Here is a 15333-nt window from a genome sequence, read left to right as displayed (position 1 = left end):
CTCATCTTATCTCTACCCAGAAATCTTACGTGCGTTACATAAGAATTTTGACTAAAAGCCACATCTGCAATCCCAACAGAACATTTATGAGTTATGTTGGCAAAATCTGATATTGTGTGTGTGTGTTAGGCAAGGGAGAACGAACAACAGTATTTTTACCCACTTGCAAGATAATCCATAAATATTTTGTATGCTAAGCTATGTTGCTGAAAAACAGCCGCCATCCTTAAATTAACCGTGATTACTAGACATTTTTTGCCTTCTGCTGCATTAATTAGCGCCTTAATCGCACCTCTGAGCAGTCTAACTGCTTCTTCGCGAAAAAAAAGAAGCAACGAAGATAATGCCATGGCGTATAAAATTTCTTAAATGCGCGCGCGACTTTAAGAAGTAAAACTCATTGCCGCGAAAAGGTTATACTTTTCGTGTGGAATCCCCGTCGTCATTAATTAAATTTCACTCCACACCTGAGGATAGGCGTATAAAATGTCTCAAGCAGTCCATTAAAGATGCGCGACTGTTTGACATTGCAAGGCGAGGAGAGACAACATCTCTTCAGTTGCGCGGTGAGACTAAAAGAAACTCACACATTGGTCATAATTGATGGAGATAAAATATAACATAGTGTGGTTTATTTTTAATTCATCCACATGCTAAAAATTTCACTTAATTCACCTCTTTTGCGACTCATCTTCTGATCTCTCCATGAGGGTTTAATCAACATCGCTGAGCAATTTTCCAGCTGAATTTAATAGTGGGAGACAACAATTATTTACTGCATTGTGTATAGAATTTCCGAGAACATTTCTGAATCTATGATAAAATATGCCAGAAGAATTAAACGTATCGGAAAATCCACAACTCACACACATGCAAATAATTTTGTGCAAACATTGCTGATTTAATTTTCATCTCTATTTCTAGAATTTCGACAGTCACTGTTTGAACAATGAGAATATTCTTTGAAGGAACTGAAAAGCACCATCTAATCTAACATAAGTACGATTGAGAATTTTTGTGGATGCACAAATTGCAAACATAATTGGCAATAGTCACAATTGACCCAGAATTGGTACAAGAGCCCAAGCACATATTATTACTGACTTGTGAGGGATGAATTTGCGTGCTAGTGCGAGATGAGAGGCAAACTTACTTACCATACAGCAAGTATAAAATGCAAAATAATTGGAGGCTCAGAGATGCAATTTCACAAAGGAAAAAAAATCATGATGCAAAACAATCAGCATATATGATATTTTTTCTTCACCTCCAGAAGGGAGATAAGCTCTGAGAGTTCATAGAGTGGGAACAGCAAATTATAATTCAATCGCGCCTGCATTGAGGGGAAAAACTTAGGCTTTTGTGTGCACAAAATACAGACAGAGTGAGTGATTGAATTCTGATATTCCACCCATTCACGTGCGCGGTGGATAATTAAAATACAAAAGTATGTGCAAGAGGTGAAGGGAGGAAAGGACAAGCAGAATTGTTTTTATTATTATTATTGTTGTCTTTTTTATGCCTATATAAATATTTTATGTGCCACTTTTGAGGCTTTCTGCCAAGTGAGAATAAAATTGCACAACAAATAAAAATATATCCATTCGAAAAAGTATATTATTCAAAAGAAGAGAAAAAATAACTGCCGTGTAAGTGTCAGCATTATGATTGATTTCAATTTAATACCACCAACTTGCGCATATATTGCCAGAAGTATTATCATTGAGATGCTTTTTGGACGGTGCGTGTTGAACAGTTAACACCCAGCAATTAGGCTAAGAAACTTTCGCTCACTGACTTATTAATATATATATTTTTGGGAATAAGTAATGAGCCAAAAGTGCTTATAAGCACACCAAATCTCATGCCTATTAGACAGACACTCAATAAGCACACGATTACAAAATTCCACCCCTCGGGCGGTAGATTTCACAGTGAAAATCACCGCTCGATAATTTGTCAAAATAATTAAGTGTTATGACAATTGTTACGATATTGCCAATAATATATTTAAAAGTCTCTCTCTCTCTCAAACACCAAAGTGGACTTGCATCGCTTCATTTGGTGCTGCTTTTTGCAATGCAATTGGACATGACGAGTTCAAATTTAGAAACTTATACAGTAATTAAGTGCCATGAAGTTGAATTGCTAGGAATTTTCTTGTTATATATTTCTCTTTTTTCTCTTCTTCTTCTTCTTTAAAAATTTCAATCAAGCTTTCCAATGCAGAAATCCCGCAAATTTTATTCACCTCCAGAACACCGATATTCAGCTCAATCGTTCTTGTAATTAAAATTCCCTGTTCTTGAGTACAACACAAAAAAATATGTACAGTATTTCTTGGTCTTAATCCTCCCGCCGCGGGTGTTCTTGAAAAATAATTAACATGTCTTTGGTTTTTGTTGGTCTCCAAAAAATTGGGTACCTTTGAAAGCCTTCCGTTGGGTGTTTTGCGTTAAATGGAAAATTTCCATTTTTGCACTGTAATTGCAACTGACTTTTCAATGTCAAACATTAAAATTCTCTTATTGTGAAGTACGTGAAATTTGTGTCTGTGTCTCAAGAACAAAATGGAACGCGCGCATGTCTTATTATTGTGACCAAAAAAAGAAACCAGCGCCAGAGACCAATTTTACCAAAATTCTTGAGAGTGATTTTAACTGAAAATCAAATGAAGCGTACAGAATTGTATAGTGTTTTGTGTGCAATTTTGCGAGTTATCATAAGGAAACGATTTAGAGCGAAAGATGGAGAAAAACTCTTAATGAGATAATAATTGACGTTCGCCCTCTCTTTTTCCCTTCAGACACTTATGCTGACTCTATAGTGTGTAATAAGGAAATCACTGGTCGTGTGCGATGTGCATGTAAAATTTAGCATGATGCTGTAAACATATTAGCAGACTTAATTATATTTAGTGTACTGTGAATTGAACAATTGACTTATTAGCGTATTCTGTGTGTTGTTTAACGTTTTCCACCTTTTCTTCTGCATTCTTTTGATACTCCAGCGAATCATATTGAAAGATTATCACAATGATTTATCACTAAAATTATATATTTGTTTTCCTTTTTTTTCATATACAAGAAACATTAAATTACAATTTTCGTACGGCTGTTTTTGCTTACAATCTATAGTGGCAATTATTAAGTTATTGGCGCGACGAGGCAAAGGTTTTCCCAGCAGAGGTAGAAAAATATGTTATTTTAGACAATAATAAACCGTCTTGGCCAAACACGAACATCTCTTTGAAGGTAATTTTTGCTTTTGTAGCTCTGTTTTTTTTTTGCTTGAAAGACGTGCCGTCTAGTGATTTATATTATTTTAAAGACTCCTCAAATCTATGAAGAGCACCCTTTTATGGTCATGTGGCAGAGAAGGAGTTTCATTTCACAACTTTGTGCACAAGAGTCAAGTAAGAAGAAGAAGAAAAAAAAACAGAAGAAGAATGAAAAGAAATCTCAACTTTGTGTATGACTTTTTATTCCCTCAAGCTGTGAAAAAGTGTCTTAACTTGTTCCTCACTCATTTTTTGCGCAATGCAAAGTGCACAGAATAATTACACTTGACCAAATCGAATGTGTGGAAAGAATTTTTGCGCGATTGCGAATCAACTCGCGCTGACCAACTCTTGCTTATATTGATGGCGGTGGGCAAAGCGCACAACGTGAAAATTCACCTCTTTTCCAACACCACCTCAAAAGACCCGTCAGAAGTTGTACATTAACTTGCAGCTCTTCAGCCAACGACGCGGACCAAAGTACACACAAGTGCGCGAGAATGAAGAGAGAAAAAAACGCAAAGTTGAATTTCTTTTATATGTGCAATAATTATGTAACTTGGAGAGTCCTACTGTGAGAGACATGGGTAAATCCAATTGTAAAAAAATGCAGAGGCAAAAAGAGCCCAAACAAGTCACTTTGCTTATGGCAATTGAGATTCTTAAGCCGACGATCGCGGTGAGTGCGTGAAATTCTCTTCATGGACACCAAAACTTTTAGATTGTAAAACTAATCAAGAATTCAAAAAATTATGTGTGATTCAATCGCAAATCCTTGATGGCAAAAGATCTTTTTGGCATAGAAAGAAGACTTTCAATTCACGAGAAAATTTATAAAGCAAATAATTAGACTTCTTTCAATTTCTAGCCCAAATTCTAGAAATAACCATAGATTAAACATGTGTTTTTTTGGTTTTGATAAATTTTTGTGCATTTTCTGTTCAGAATTTCTTTTCTGCCTTGTCTAAAGCAAGTTTTAGGCTCAATAACTATGAAAATAAGATTTTCAATCTTGAGTTCATCTACAACATGCACAAGGAACGCTGTTCGGATTTTCCATTACATCCGAAAGCAGAAATAAGTTATTTTTCCCCATGAAAATCCTTCAAAACCACCTACTTTTAAGTCTCTATAAAGACATTCTTTCGTCTTCGTCGAAATTTTAACAGTCTTAAACACATGAAGTATTTTTCTTCTAATTGACAGTCAGAAATTTGGGTCATATTTGATCCATGTCAGTTTAGATGTGACAAATCTTCTCAATTCACGTTCTATTTAGATGTTATAATGTGATGTTTGACTTGAATCTTCGACTTTTGTGTGCTTTAAAATGAGAAATATTGGTAAAATATCACTTCCACCATTCAAAATGTGTACATTTTTCCATTCACTCAATTGCATTCGATCCCCTAAACTTGTGGAATGGCTTAAAGCAGTGACGCTTGCGCCGTTTGTGCAGGAGGAGGAGATTCCCTTGTACTCAGCCAATTATGACTGCGGCATCCGCCGAAAAGCCAGCACTTTGTTCTATTTATACGCTATCATCGCTCGCGAGGCTCTTTCCCATTCGCATTATTGCTTATGTTGGACAAATTGCCAAAGAATGAGATGAAACGTGACGCCCACTTTTTCTCCAATTCGCTCTGCGCCTTCACAAGTGGATCGACTTCAGCCACACAAAATACAAAATGTTTGTCCTCTCTAGAGAAATCATGCTTGAAAAATTGACGACAAAATCTCCACGTGTGTCACAATGAATTGTTTCCTTTTCCATAATTCACAGCCTTTTGACTGGCCTTTTTTCTTGCCTCTTGCGCGCTCGCGCGCGCGCCTTTCTGAAGCCATCGCGAGGCTGACAATAGAAAATGAGGAACTTTAGCACTTTTGCAAGTCAAATATCGTGACCTCTGAACCTGCTTTTAATAAATAACACACAAGAATCCATTGTAAAATTGAATACAAGGAGAGATAATTCCCCCCTTTTCACACTCTTTCGTGTGAGGAAATTATTGTGCCTCCCCAGGAAGTTGTCCATGTGACATGCAAATTTCCGATATGTCGCGATATAATAAACCATTTCACCAAGGAAAACTCCAAATTTGTGTTTTAAACGTATTTGCCACTCATGGAAGGTTTTATTAATTCAGAATTGCCCCTAACTTTACTCTTTTCACGTTGAAAAGAACGTCAATCTGTAGAAGTGAGGCAATTCTTATGACGCTTTTGCTACAAAGAGTGAAATGTTTTATTCATTCTGCTCGACTTTGATTTAATGACTCGAAAATCATAAATTACTCTCTCAACATTAGATACAATTAAAAACTTAGACTCTTTCTTCACTTGCACATCACAGAAGATGATCAAGAGTGGAAAATTTAAAGATAAAAAAAATACACAAATATCTGTAAAAACGGTTAAATTACGAATTAGAAAACATCACATTTAGATATCCTGAAATCTTTCAACCTCGTGAACACTTGCAAAAACAAGTTTATTCAGTAAAATAAAATTCGTTTATGGATAAGCAACATTTCTGTATCCAATAAACGTAAAGATTCGTTTTATGCTTAAACACGGAAAGTGCTTGGAAATTATCTTTTCATTCGCAATTTTAATTTGCTTTTTTTCCAAAGTGAAAGAGTCCATCAATCAAAATTCCAATTAAACATCTCTTAAATCATACAAAATACATTGCAAAGTAAAGATTATGTCCACATTAAATCTATCTTGCAAATTTTTATCGAAAGTTATTGTAGAATTTTACGATATGAGCACATCTTTGCCCTTTTTTCTACCTCTGGTAGACTAAAGTCAACCACTGCTGTGCTCTTTGGGCTATTCATGTGTTTGATTTATGGCTTTGACTTGTTGCAGAGGTATTTATTGCGTCTTGAGGGATTTCTTCAATTTCCTGCGCGACACTTTCACCCGAGCGCTCAAGTGTTCGTCTCGCAAAAGGCAAAAATCAAAATTATCAAGGGGTAAATAGGTGTCTTTTCACAGTGAAATATGAACGGCAGACTTGAAAAAGTATAAAAATGCTTAAGAAATTACAATAAGAAAGGGTTATTATAGTATAATTCAGAGTGTTTGAAATTATTTCTTATGAAATCATAAGAAAATGTAGAGAAAATTGCAAAATATTGCTCAAAATCCTTCAAAATACTTTAATTCCTAATAATTCCAAACTAATAAGTGTATTTTGACTATTAGATTCAGTTTAGATTGCATTTAACAGTAGAAAAGTTCTCCAATTTATCTATCTCAATCGAATTCAAACTGAAAATCCTTGAATTTACCATCGAAACCACGGAATTGGAAGATGATTTGATGAATTCATGCGAGAAACTGTTATAGAATCAAAACAAATCGCAAATTTACAATCTTTTGATGCATGCAATGTTGCTAAAACTACAAAACCCCTTTAAATCCCCTCGATTTGCGTCGATCAGAGCAGAAAAATCGACAGATCGACGATATTCCCTCTTGACACTAATATTTATGTTATGACAAATTACTAAATAAATGGCAAAGATGAAAGACTCACATTTGTCGTGCTGGCATCGATGATCACGTAGACGAGCAGGACGACCTCCTTCTCGTCAGAGCCCAGGCCAGGACCGCCCAGTCCGCACGTGGCCACATACAGGGAGACAACGTGTCCCGGCATCAGCATCTTCCAACAGTCTCACTTCTGCTCTTCCTTCACTCTCTCGCTCTCTCTCTCTATTTCTCTCTCTTCCTGGCGTTTAGGCGCGATCTCCAGTGCCTTCGGTCTCAGTCAAGTGCGCAGGGATTCCCGGCTGTGATTGCTTGATATCCGGCACCTCCTGAGCCACCCATTCGTGTGAGATGTGGTCAGAATCCAGCAGAACTGGTTATTGAGTATTCTGTTGCCATTGATGATTTGTTGATTCTCTTCACTGCCTTTTTTCACCTTCCCCAAGATGCGTGTTACGTAACGCTCCGCGGGCAAGAGTGTAAAGGTGCTCTTCGCGCGCGCCTCTCTGCCCTTCTTCGCCTCCTCCTTCACTCTCGATGGCGATGGGGAAACGGCCACTCTTCCGAGAGAAATTCCCTGCGTATTTTCACCCAGCCTCAATCAAGAAAGCCCACACGCTCGTGTGTGCGTTCTTCGACGCACAAGTGCCACAGTATGACGCAGAATGTTCACAAATGCGGAGAAATTTCACTCAAATTTTCTCATTTCAACACAAAATGAGGGAAAAAAGCATGGGGAATTTTATGCAACTTACTTCAAGTTCGTGTAAAATTAATAATAATCAATAACTGCTAATTGTAAACCAAAGACTGTAAATATATTGTCATGTGTGAAGCAAGGAATTGTCCTTCATTACATTATTTTAAAAATCATGTGCATTTGATGGAAAATTTCCTTACTTAAGGATAGTTTAGCTAAAACTGCCTCATAATTATTCACAGTCAGTGAAATTTCAACCCCTATAAGGCTCGAAAATCTTTAAAATCAAGGAATTGGGAACCTCATCAAAAATTTTATGTTCCTTTTAACTTTTAAATGTTATTTAAAGGTTTTAAACTTAATTGTTATGGAACTAACACAAAACGTTTCAGAATATCAGCTTCCAGTCAATTTAGTCTAGGAAAAGCGTAGATAAAGGCTTCAAAGTCCCTGATAAACATATTCTTCAGATATACAAAAGCAAGAACACAAGAACTAAACGCATTAATAAAGCTCTTCAATTGGATTTGCAGTGAGACTTGGATCTTAGAAAACTCCTTGTTCTTCTCCGTCTTCTGGCATTTCGGCCAAATATTGTGCACCTTGCGCAGAGCCTGAGAGGATCTGAGACGGAGAAGAGACTGAGTTGCCGCCGAGGCGGAATATTGTCAGGGCTCTGCGATCATTTTGCACCACACTGTGCCACCGTCGGAACCAATACACACCCAAGAAGGCCGCGGAGAAATTGTCCACGGCAGAGGTGCTGCTGCGGTCAAGTCTCCGGGATCCCGAGATGCCACGGAGGCGCTTCGCTGCGGTGATCCGGTTGCAGGTCCTCTCAAGAGGGCCACACACGTGTCAACACAAGAGTCCGGACGCAACAGGTACCGTTAGACTCCGTCTCGAGAACACTTCGCCACGGCACAATCTCTCTCTTCTTCTCCTCTTTTTCAGGTGGAAATGTCTGGCGAACAAGCCTTCCAACTTCTCACTGGAGGCATCGAAGCGGAATCGTCATTATACTTAATGGAATTGCTCAAGTTTCAATGCACTTTGCGTCGTCCGCACACACACACACGGAGTCACACTCTCGTCACGGGAATTCCGGGCGTTCTTGCCGCCCCGGGAGGAGCACAGGTGGCTCTGGGACACAGGTGAATGGGTCGCAGGAGCTCAACAGGTAGCTACTGCTGTGGGGGCGCTCGACTTGAGGCGTTTTCTGCTACGTGTCCGAGGAGAGGGTGAGCCAGACTGAAGGCACAAGATGACTGGGAATCAGAAACTCACCTGTGGCAGGTGAGAAGCGCGCGCCCTTGCGGCCAGTACGACAGCCACACGATCGCTGGAGTGTTGCCCGATTTGCGCGCGCACTTCAAGCCAAACCATCATCAGCCGAGCCGAAGGGGTTTCGCAACACAGCCAAGTAATTCCTACATGTGATTTAATACGAACATCCATTACAGAAGTTTCCTTTAAAAATATTGTACGGAAATTCATATTCCTGGGTTAAAATTACAATACAATCGTTAATTTAATCTTCAGCGTTATTTCACCTTCAATTTTTCTTCTTTTTCCTTTTTCATATAAAATGCGCGCAAATTCCACTAGAATTCCCCCTTTTTTCCTCGATAAAATACACTCGATCGCAATCCTTCAGTGTCCAGAGAATCCAGCAAATCCAGAGGCAGCAAGGCAGAAACTCCACCTTGCCGAAAAATACGAGGAATCTTTGAATGACTACTCGAGAACCGTTGTTTCCTCTTTGACTAAAAATTCCACAATCTCCTCTTCAACATCGTCCGTGTCCAAGTTATCGGTGTCGATATCTGCAAGAGTGCGGAAAAGCAGTTTAATCAGGGTTCTATGAATGTGCTTCTGAACTATGCAAATCATCTTAAGACTCAATGGAAGATTTCACTTTCGATTGAACCTTTCTCATGCACAACTAAAGAGCCAAAGAACTATTGAAATACTCACGATTTCTCATCTGAAGCCTCCTCGTCTTCTGGCTCTGCCACTCGGCGATTCTCTTGGTGCGATACTCATTGAACGCCTCACGCAGTTTAGCTCTCTTCTCCAGCAACTCCTTGGACGCCCTGGTCATGCGCATGCGATCCTTGCTCTCGAACTGCGGATAGTACTTCTTCAGCTCCTTCAAGATCTTCACCTGCTCCTGCTCAGTGAGCTGTGACGCCGGCCGCGGACGCCAGAGAAACTGCACGAAGTTCTTCAGCATCACGCGCTTCTGGCAGCGCCCTTGGAAGTTCCACAGGTAGTAGCCATTGTCCTCCTTCACCTTCCACGCCGACACACCCGTCACAACATAGCGCCCCGTGGGATCCCACTCCACCTCGGAAGCCCTGAAGTGGTCGCCCGTGTTCATGACCAGGAAGTAGTTGTTGGTGTCAATGAACTCAAACACGCCCAACGTGAGATTGGCCAGCACGATGAATTGTCCGCGTGGCGACCAGAACAGGTGTGTGCACACCTTCTTCTCCAGCTTCTTGATCATCGCCGGCTTCTGCCCTGTCTGCACCTTGTAGAACGTCACATTGGCGCTTGTCTGCTCGCCATGAATGATGGCAAACTTCTGCCCAATCGGCTCCCAGGCGAAGGCCAAGATCAGGTCTTTGATCTCCACCGAATCCACTGGGATGTCACGCTCGCGCATGTGGAAGATCTCAAAGTTATAGAACATGCCCAGGAACTTCACGTCCGAGTCCTTCTTGTCCTTCTTCAGCTTCGAGAAGCGATCCACCTTCACGCACAGATAATCACCAGATTGTTGCCAGTGGATTTTGCAGTCGGCCACATTGAACAGATTCTTGTTCCTGATCTCGCGCTTCTTCGGGATCTCCAGCAGACTCACCTTGGCCGGTACATCCGTGGTCTCTGCCACCCAGTAGGCAATGATGTTGTCCGTCGGCGACCAGCTGAAGCTCCTGATCCCCGCCACCTTGATCGACTTCATGTCCAGCAAGTAGAAATTGGGCGTCTCGTAGATGTAGATTGCGCCCTCGTCCATCCTGGCCACGTACTTGTCATCGTGCGACCACCGGAACATGGACAGATTGCTCACGCCATCGGAGATGAAGGAGCGCTTCTCCTGGCCCGTGCGAATGTCCCAAATGATGATCTTCTGCCCCACCGATGTCGGCCCGTATGTCACCAGATACTGCTCGCACGGCGAGAAGTCCACGAATTGCGTGCCCGGGTGCGGAAACTTGTTTATCTTGACGAACTTGCTGCCACCCCATAGCACGACTCCGGGCTTGTGGAACGTCACGATGTACGTGCCCTGAGGCGACCACTTGACAAACGTGTCAGTGAAGCGCTGTCCAATGAAAAAAAAACACCGTTAATGTATGCAGAAAGATAGCAGATTACGCGGCACTTACGTCTCTCTTCTCGATGTCCGTGGGCTCAGGAAGAGTGTTCTGCCAGAACTGCACCTGGACGCTGGACGGCGCCGTCTCGGCGGCCACGCAGAACTGGTCGTACGCGTCGGGCTCCTGCAGGAAGTTGTACAGATCACTCTGGACGGTGTAGGGCTGCGCCTTGGGGGCTTCCCAATCCTTCGGGATGTTCTCGTACTTGTTGAAGTCCGTGAACAGATTCACCGCGAAGGTGTAGTTCTTGTCCAGTCGGTGATTGTGCATCTCCTTCACCGCCTCCTCAGCATTCTCTGGGTTCTTGTACTCCAGGAAGACATAGCCCTTCGTGTTGCCGTTGTCGTCCAGCGGATAGAAGAAGTTCGTGACCTCGCCAAAGGCGTAGAACAGCTTCTCGATCACCGACTTCAGCTTCTCCATGCGCGACGGCCCGACAATGGGGATATTGTCCACCACAATTACACTCTCCACGCCGTCCGTGGCGCAGGGCTTCTGCTTCAGCATGTCCGCCAGCAGATCTATCCGGGAAAGGGGCAAAAATACCAGTAAATCCGGTGAGAATTGAGGTTATGCGGAATCCGCCATGCTGTCAATGCGTAGACGTGGATTACCTTCGTCGGAAATATCGTCCACAAAACCAGGTGGATCGTCGAATCCCGGCTCCTCGCCATACTCATGGTCACCGCCACCCTCCGCCGATTGCTCGTCACTTTTCTTCTTGGCCATTTTCACGGTAGTTGCTGGGAAAAACGGCACGAAAATGAGAGAGAAAGTTTGCACTCTGCGTATGTCAGCGACCGGAAAAGAAATGGGAGAATTATGGCTCGTGTGACAGCGTCGCAGTCGCGGTTTATGGCATCGATGTCCGGACCATAATTTCGGCGCCATTATTTTGGCATTGTTTTGTGAGGTTGTGTGCGAATTGTATACATTCTTAGTTTGCTGAAGGAAATTTAATTTAACACACAGAATGAGCTCAAAATCTTCGGTAAGCCAGAAACGACTATTATCAATTTCTTTAGCTAAGTTGAAATGTCTTATAGATATCTTTTGACGTCAAACCACTCGAGCAAACAATCCTCAGCAATGCCGCAAAGATTTCTCCTTTCATCCGGGAGACAACAATAGGGCCAAATGCTAGAGATTGCTCCATTGAGGAAGGCATCGGCGGTCTGGCGATTGCGGAGGACAAGAGCGCACTGGTAGCCAATAAAGGAGAGAAAAATAGGAGAGATTCGGATGGAATTAGCGCTGCGCAGATCAATTTGAAGGAATACTTCGATGACATTTCGCATATCCGGAAGCGATTGAGTCTGGAGAAGGAGCGCAAGGAGGCCATCCAGAAGGAAGTGTTGTCACGCATGAGTCGTCAGAAGATCCAGCAAACAGACCTGGACGCGATCTACAGCGAATCGCAGAAGAGTCTGCAGCGGAAGCTGGCTCTGCTGTGCGAGCAGACGGAGAACAGAGTGAAGCAGACGCTGGAGGAGCAGGAGAGACAAAATCAAATACAGGAGGAGAGGATGCGTGAGGCGATGCTGGCCAGCAGCAAGCGAATCGATAGTGTGCAGATGAAGTTGAAGCAGGTGCAGGAGAAGCAGAAGATGAACTCGTGCATTGAGGCGCTGGGAAAGGCGCAGGAGAAATTCGTGAAGTGCTTCGAGACGTTCGCCAAGACGCTGCTGGGCGTGGAGAAGAGCCTCCTGCCCAACTACATGGCCTTCAATGAGCGAGCGAAGCCTCTGATGGCCACGTACGAGCAGACAATCAAGTCCATCGAGCCGCGGAGCATGTCTGAGGCGGCTGTGAGGGTCATTGAGGGCCTAGTGGAGGATTTCCAGAAGCTGCGCCAGGAGTTGGTGGCGAAGATCGCCTCGGACGCGGCGGAGGCGGAGGAGGCGAAGCAGAAGGCAGCTCAGGAGGTGCCGAAGGTCAAGGAGAAGTCACCTGTGGATCAGACGGACGCTGTGCGGAGTGTTCAGGGCCTGAACCAGTTCATCAGTCCCGAATCCCAGAAGCAATACACGCGCGTGATGAGCAAGCTTATGGACTACTCCAGTGAGATTGAGCCGCTGTCCAGGGATGATGGCATGAAGAAGTACCGCTTCAACTGCCAGAAGGCCATCAACATCCCAGTGAATGCCATCTCCGGTGTGAGTGCCGCCCATCTCAGGGACAAGCACGACAAGCTGGCCACTCTTCTGGGCGGCAATCCCGTGCCGTGCGGCGATGAGCAGGTTAGCGCCGCCGCGCATCCGCTGGGCAGGAGGTTCTGCACGGTGCTGCTGGCGAAGAAGTTCGTCAACCAGGCGGACATGATGGTGGCCAGCAATCCCAAGGCCGCCTTCCCCATTGCCGCTGTGATCGTGGCGCTGTGGCAGAAATTCCCGGACTTCGGGGAGCTCTTCCTCGCCAACTTGTACAAAGACTGTCCATATCTCGTGCCCTACTTCATCCCGCAGTTCGAGGGCCAGAGCGCGGAGGAGTACTGTCATGAGCTAGGCTATAAGACCATCAATGGTGCGCAGGAGCCGCAGGACATGTACTTGAAGCGCATGGCGGGAATCGCGAGACTCTACGCTGCCGTTCTCGTGACGAAACTCCGCGCTGGCGAGACACAGAGTCATCCGCATGATCTCAGCCATGGCTGGGTGTGGCTGTGTAACATCCTGAACATGGATCCGCTACCTGATATCTGCGCCACGATCCTGCTCGAGGTGCTGCAGACTGCCGGCGAGGAGCTGCGGCGACTCTACGGCAGGCAGTTTCTCAAGCTCATCTTCGCCATTCAGAATCAATACTTCCCGAAGCTGAAGCAGGTGGACGAGGGCGGTCCCAGTGTGCGCCTGGAGGTGCTGCTGGCCAAAGTGATGCAGGAAGGTAAGTTTGAGCAGCCTGAAGGAATCCTGCCGCCGAACTTTTGGTGAAAAACTGTCCTTGTAATGCTTGCAATTGTGTAAATTCATTTATTAAACGTTTATAACGAAGCGTCTCTGCGCCAATTATTAATGATATACTGGAGAACTTGGTGAATTCCATCCCGGCCCAGCTTCCCGTCCAGGTAAATCAGCTCCAGCTTCGCTTGATTGTTTCTTGGTACCATTAACACCTCCGCCACAAGGATCGGCTTCTCATCCAAGCGCGGTTTCTTCCTTTCCTGTAAGATCTCAACGTCCTGAGAAGCTTCTTTCATCATCTGACGCCTCTTCCTCCTCTGGTGTGACCAGGTGTTGCTCTGCGCCCTCACCAGCCAATTAGCCATCCCCGCGCTCTCCTGCAGAATTTCCACCGTCATTTCTAGCTCCCCAAAAATCCTCCTCAGCTTCTCAATGACGAACTTTAGCGACTCTTCATCGCTATTCGTGAGGGTGAAATTCACAGTCTTGCTGTCACTTCCAGCGCCGGCGCTGGGATTGATGCAAGGCACCCTCCTGAGGAAGAGATCTTCCCGGAAAGTCCACGCCAGACCCCATCGTGTGGTGTTTCCCTGGCAGAACTGGGTCTCAATGTAATTTGTGATGTTCTTCTCTCTCAACTTCTTCACCAAAATCGCTAAATCGTGCTTAACACCTATCATGGTGGTGAAGAAGGCCACTCTGTCCTTCATCTGGACACTCTCCTCGATTATTCTCTCAATAAACGCCACTTCTCCGCCCGCGCAAGCCAATTCCGTGGCATCTCCCGTGGGCGCATTCTTGGGCGACGCTCTCTTCCCCGTTCGATTCTCCGGACAGTCTCTCGTGTCGTCGAAGAAGGGCGGGTTGCACATGCAAAAGTGAAGATCTGCCTGAACTCTCGAGAACACAGAATCACTCTCGTCTTGCTGGATGATCGTGACTTTCTCGTGCAAATCATTCCTGACCACATTTTCTCTGGCACTCTTTGCGATCTCTTCCGTGATGTCTGTGCCGTACATTCGCCAACCTTTCCACTTGGCACCCAGCATCGGATACACACACGAAGCACCACAGCCAATATCCAGACCAGTGGCCTCACAAATGCCCATCTTCTCCAGGATGTCCTCAATCCAGAGAATGTAATTCAATCGCAAAGGTAGCGTTGGAACCAACTTCCCAGCCGGAATTTCCACATCCAGCTGAAAGTCACGCAAAAGCAGACACTTGGTCAGGATCCTGAGAGTGTCTGGATTCCTAAAGTCCACCTGGGCGCTTCCATTCAAGTCCTGCGAGGGTAAATTACGTGAAATTATCCTTGTTCACAAATTATTGTTGACATTCTTACCAATTTGCAGACTTTCAAGAATTCCGGGTACTTCACCGCGAGTTCAGTGAAATCAGGAGGTTTCTTGTAGATATTCCTCTCGTGCATGAACTTGTTCTTGGACATTGTCCAGGAAAAAGCCAAGAAAACTGGAAAATGCGTGCAAAAACCAACGCAATAACCGTCCAATTGGTTTGTTTGCAGACACACATAAGACTCTTATCGGAGCATTTCTGTGA

General features: G+C 44.0%; 4 protein-coding genes across 5 annotated transcripts in view; 1 reads left to right on the top strand and 3 right to left on the bottom strand.

Annotated features, from left to right (window-relative positions):
- The window catches only part of LOC132256198 (RNA-binding protein fusilli), a 32963-nt gene extending 24114 nt beyond the window's left edge, over positions 1–8849 (bottom strand). For both annotated transcript variants that reach the window (XM_059752462.1, XM_059752461.1), the window contains exons 1-2: positions 8207–8849; positions 6828–7358 (exon numbers count right to left, since the gene is read on the bottom strand). In XM_059752462.1, the coding sequence (XP_059608445.1) occupies positions 6828–6956 (129 nt within the window). In that variant the 5' untranslated portion in view covers positions 6957–7358; positions 8207–8849. The remainder of the gene's footprint in view (positions 1–6827; positions 7359–8206) is intronic.
- Positions 8850–9056: 207 nt separating this feature from the next.
- Positions 9057–11680, bottom strand: LOC132256199 (eukaryotic translation initiation factor 3 subunit B). Its single transcript, XM_059752463.1, has 4 exons — positions 11485–11680; positions 10880–11391; positions 9459–10815; positions 9057–9307 (listed from the first exon to the last, which is right to left on the bottom strand). The coding sequence occupies exons 1-4, from the start codon at positions 11597–11599 to the stop codon at positions 9219–9221; spliced, it is 2073 nt and encodes a 690-aa protein (XP_059608446.1). The 5' UTR covers positions 11600–11680; the 3' UTR covers positions 9057–9218.
- Positions 11681–11756: 76 nt separating this feature from the next.
- LOC132265722 (mRNA export factor Gle1) lies at positions 11757–13800 on the top strand. Its single transcript, XM_059766489.1, has 2 exons — positions 11757–11861; positions 11917–13800. The coding sequence occupies exons 1-2, from the start codon at positions 11844–11846 to the stop codon at positions 13798–13800; spliced, it is 1902 nt and encodes a 633-aa protein (XP_059622472.1). The 5' UTR covers positions 11757–11843.
- Positions 13801–13850: 50 nt separating this feature from the next.
- On the bottom strand, positions 13851–15308 carry LOC132265723 (U6 small nuclear RNA (adenine-(43)-N(6))-methyltransferase). The gene is made up of 2 exons (XM_059766491.1): positions 15116–15308; positions 13851–15056 (listed from the first exon to the last, which is right to left on the bottom strand). Exons 1-2 carry the CDS (start codon positions 15218–15220, stop codon positions 13851–13853), a joined length of 1311 nt encoding a protein of 436 aa, XP_059622474.1. The 5' UTR covers positions 15221–15308.
- Positions 15309–15333: the final 25 nt, after the last annotated feature.

This window comes from Phlebotomus argentipes, unplaced genomic scaffold, assembly GCF_947086385.1.
Source record: "Phlebotomus argentipes unplaced genomic scaffold, Phlebotomus argentipes genome assembly contig_5, whole genome shotgun sequence".
NCBI lineage: Eukaryota > Metazoa > Arthropoda > Insecta > Diptera > Psychodidae > Phlebotomus > Phlebotomus argentipes.
This window is presented reverse-complemented; position numbering and strand designations above follow the sequence as displayed.

What these genes read in the sequence shown, in the direction of transcription:
- LOC132256199 (XM_059752463.1), bottom strand. Translation starts at nt 11,599, where the DNA reads ATGGCCAAGAAGAAAAGTGACGAGCAATCGGCGGAGGGTGGCGGTGAC. An exon ending in GGACGATATTTCCGACGAAG is followed by an intron (nt 11,392 to 11,484) that starts GTAATCCACGTC and finishes TTTCCCGGATAG; the next exon opens with ATCTGCTGGCGGACATGCTG. An exon ending in CGGACATCGAGAAGAGAGAC is followed by an intron (nt 10,816 to 10,879) that starts GTAAGTGCCGCG and finishes TTCATTGGACAG; the next exon opens with CGCTTCACTGACACGTTTGT.
- LOC132265723 (XM_059766491.1), bottom strand. Translation starts at nt 15,220, where the DNA reads ATGTCCAAGAACAAGTTCATGCACGAGAGGAATATCTACAAGAAACCT. An exon ending in TCTTGAAAGTCTGCAAATTG is followed by an intron (nt 15,057 to 15,115) that starts GTAAGAATGTCA and finishes TTACCCTCGCAG; the next exon opens with GACTTGAATGGAAGCGCCCA.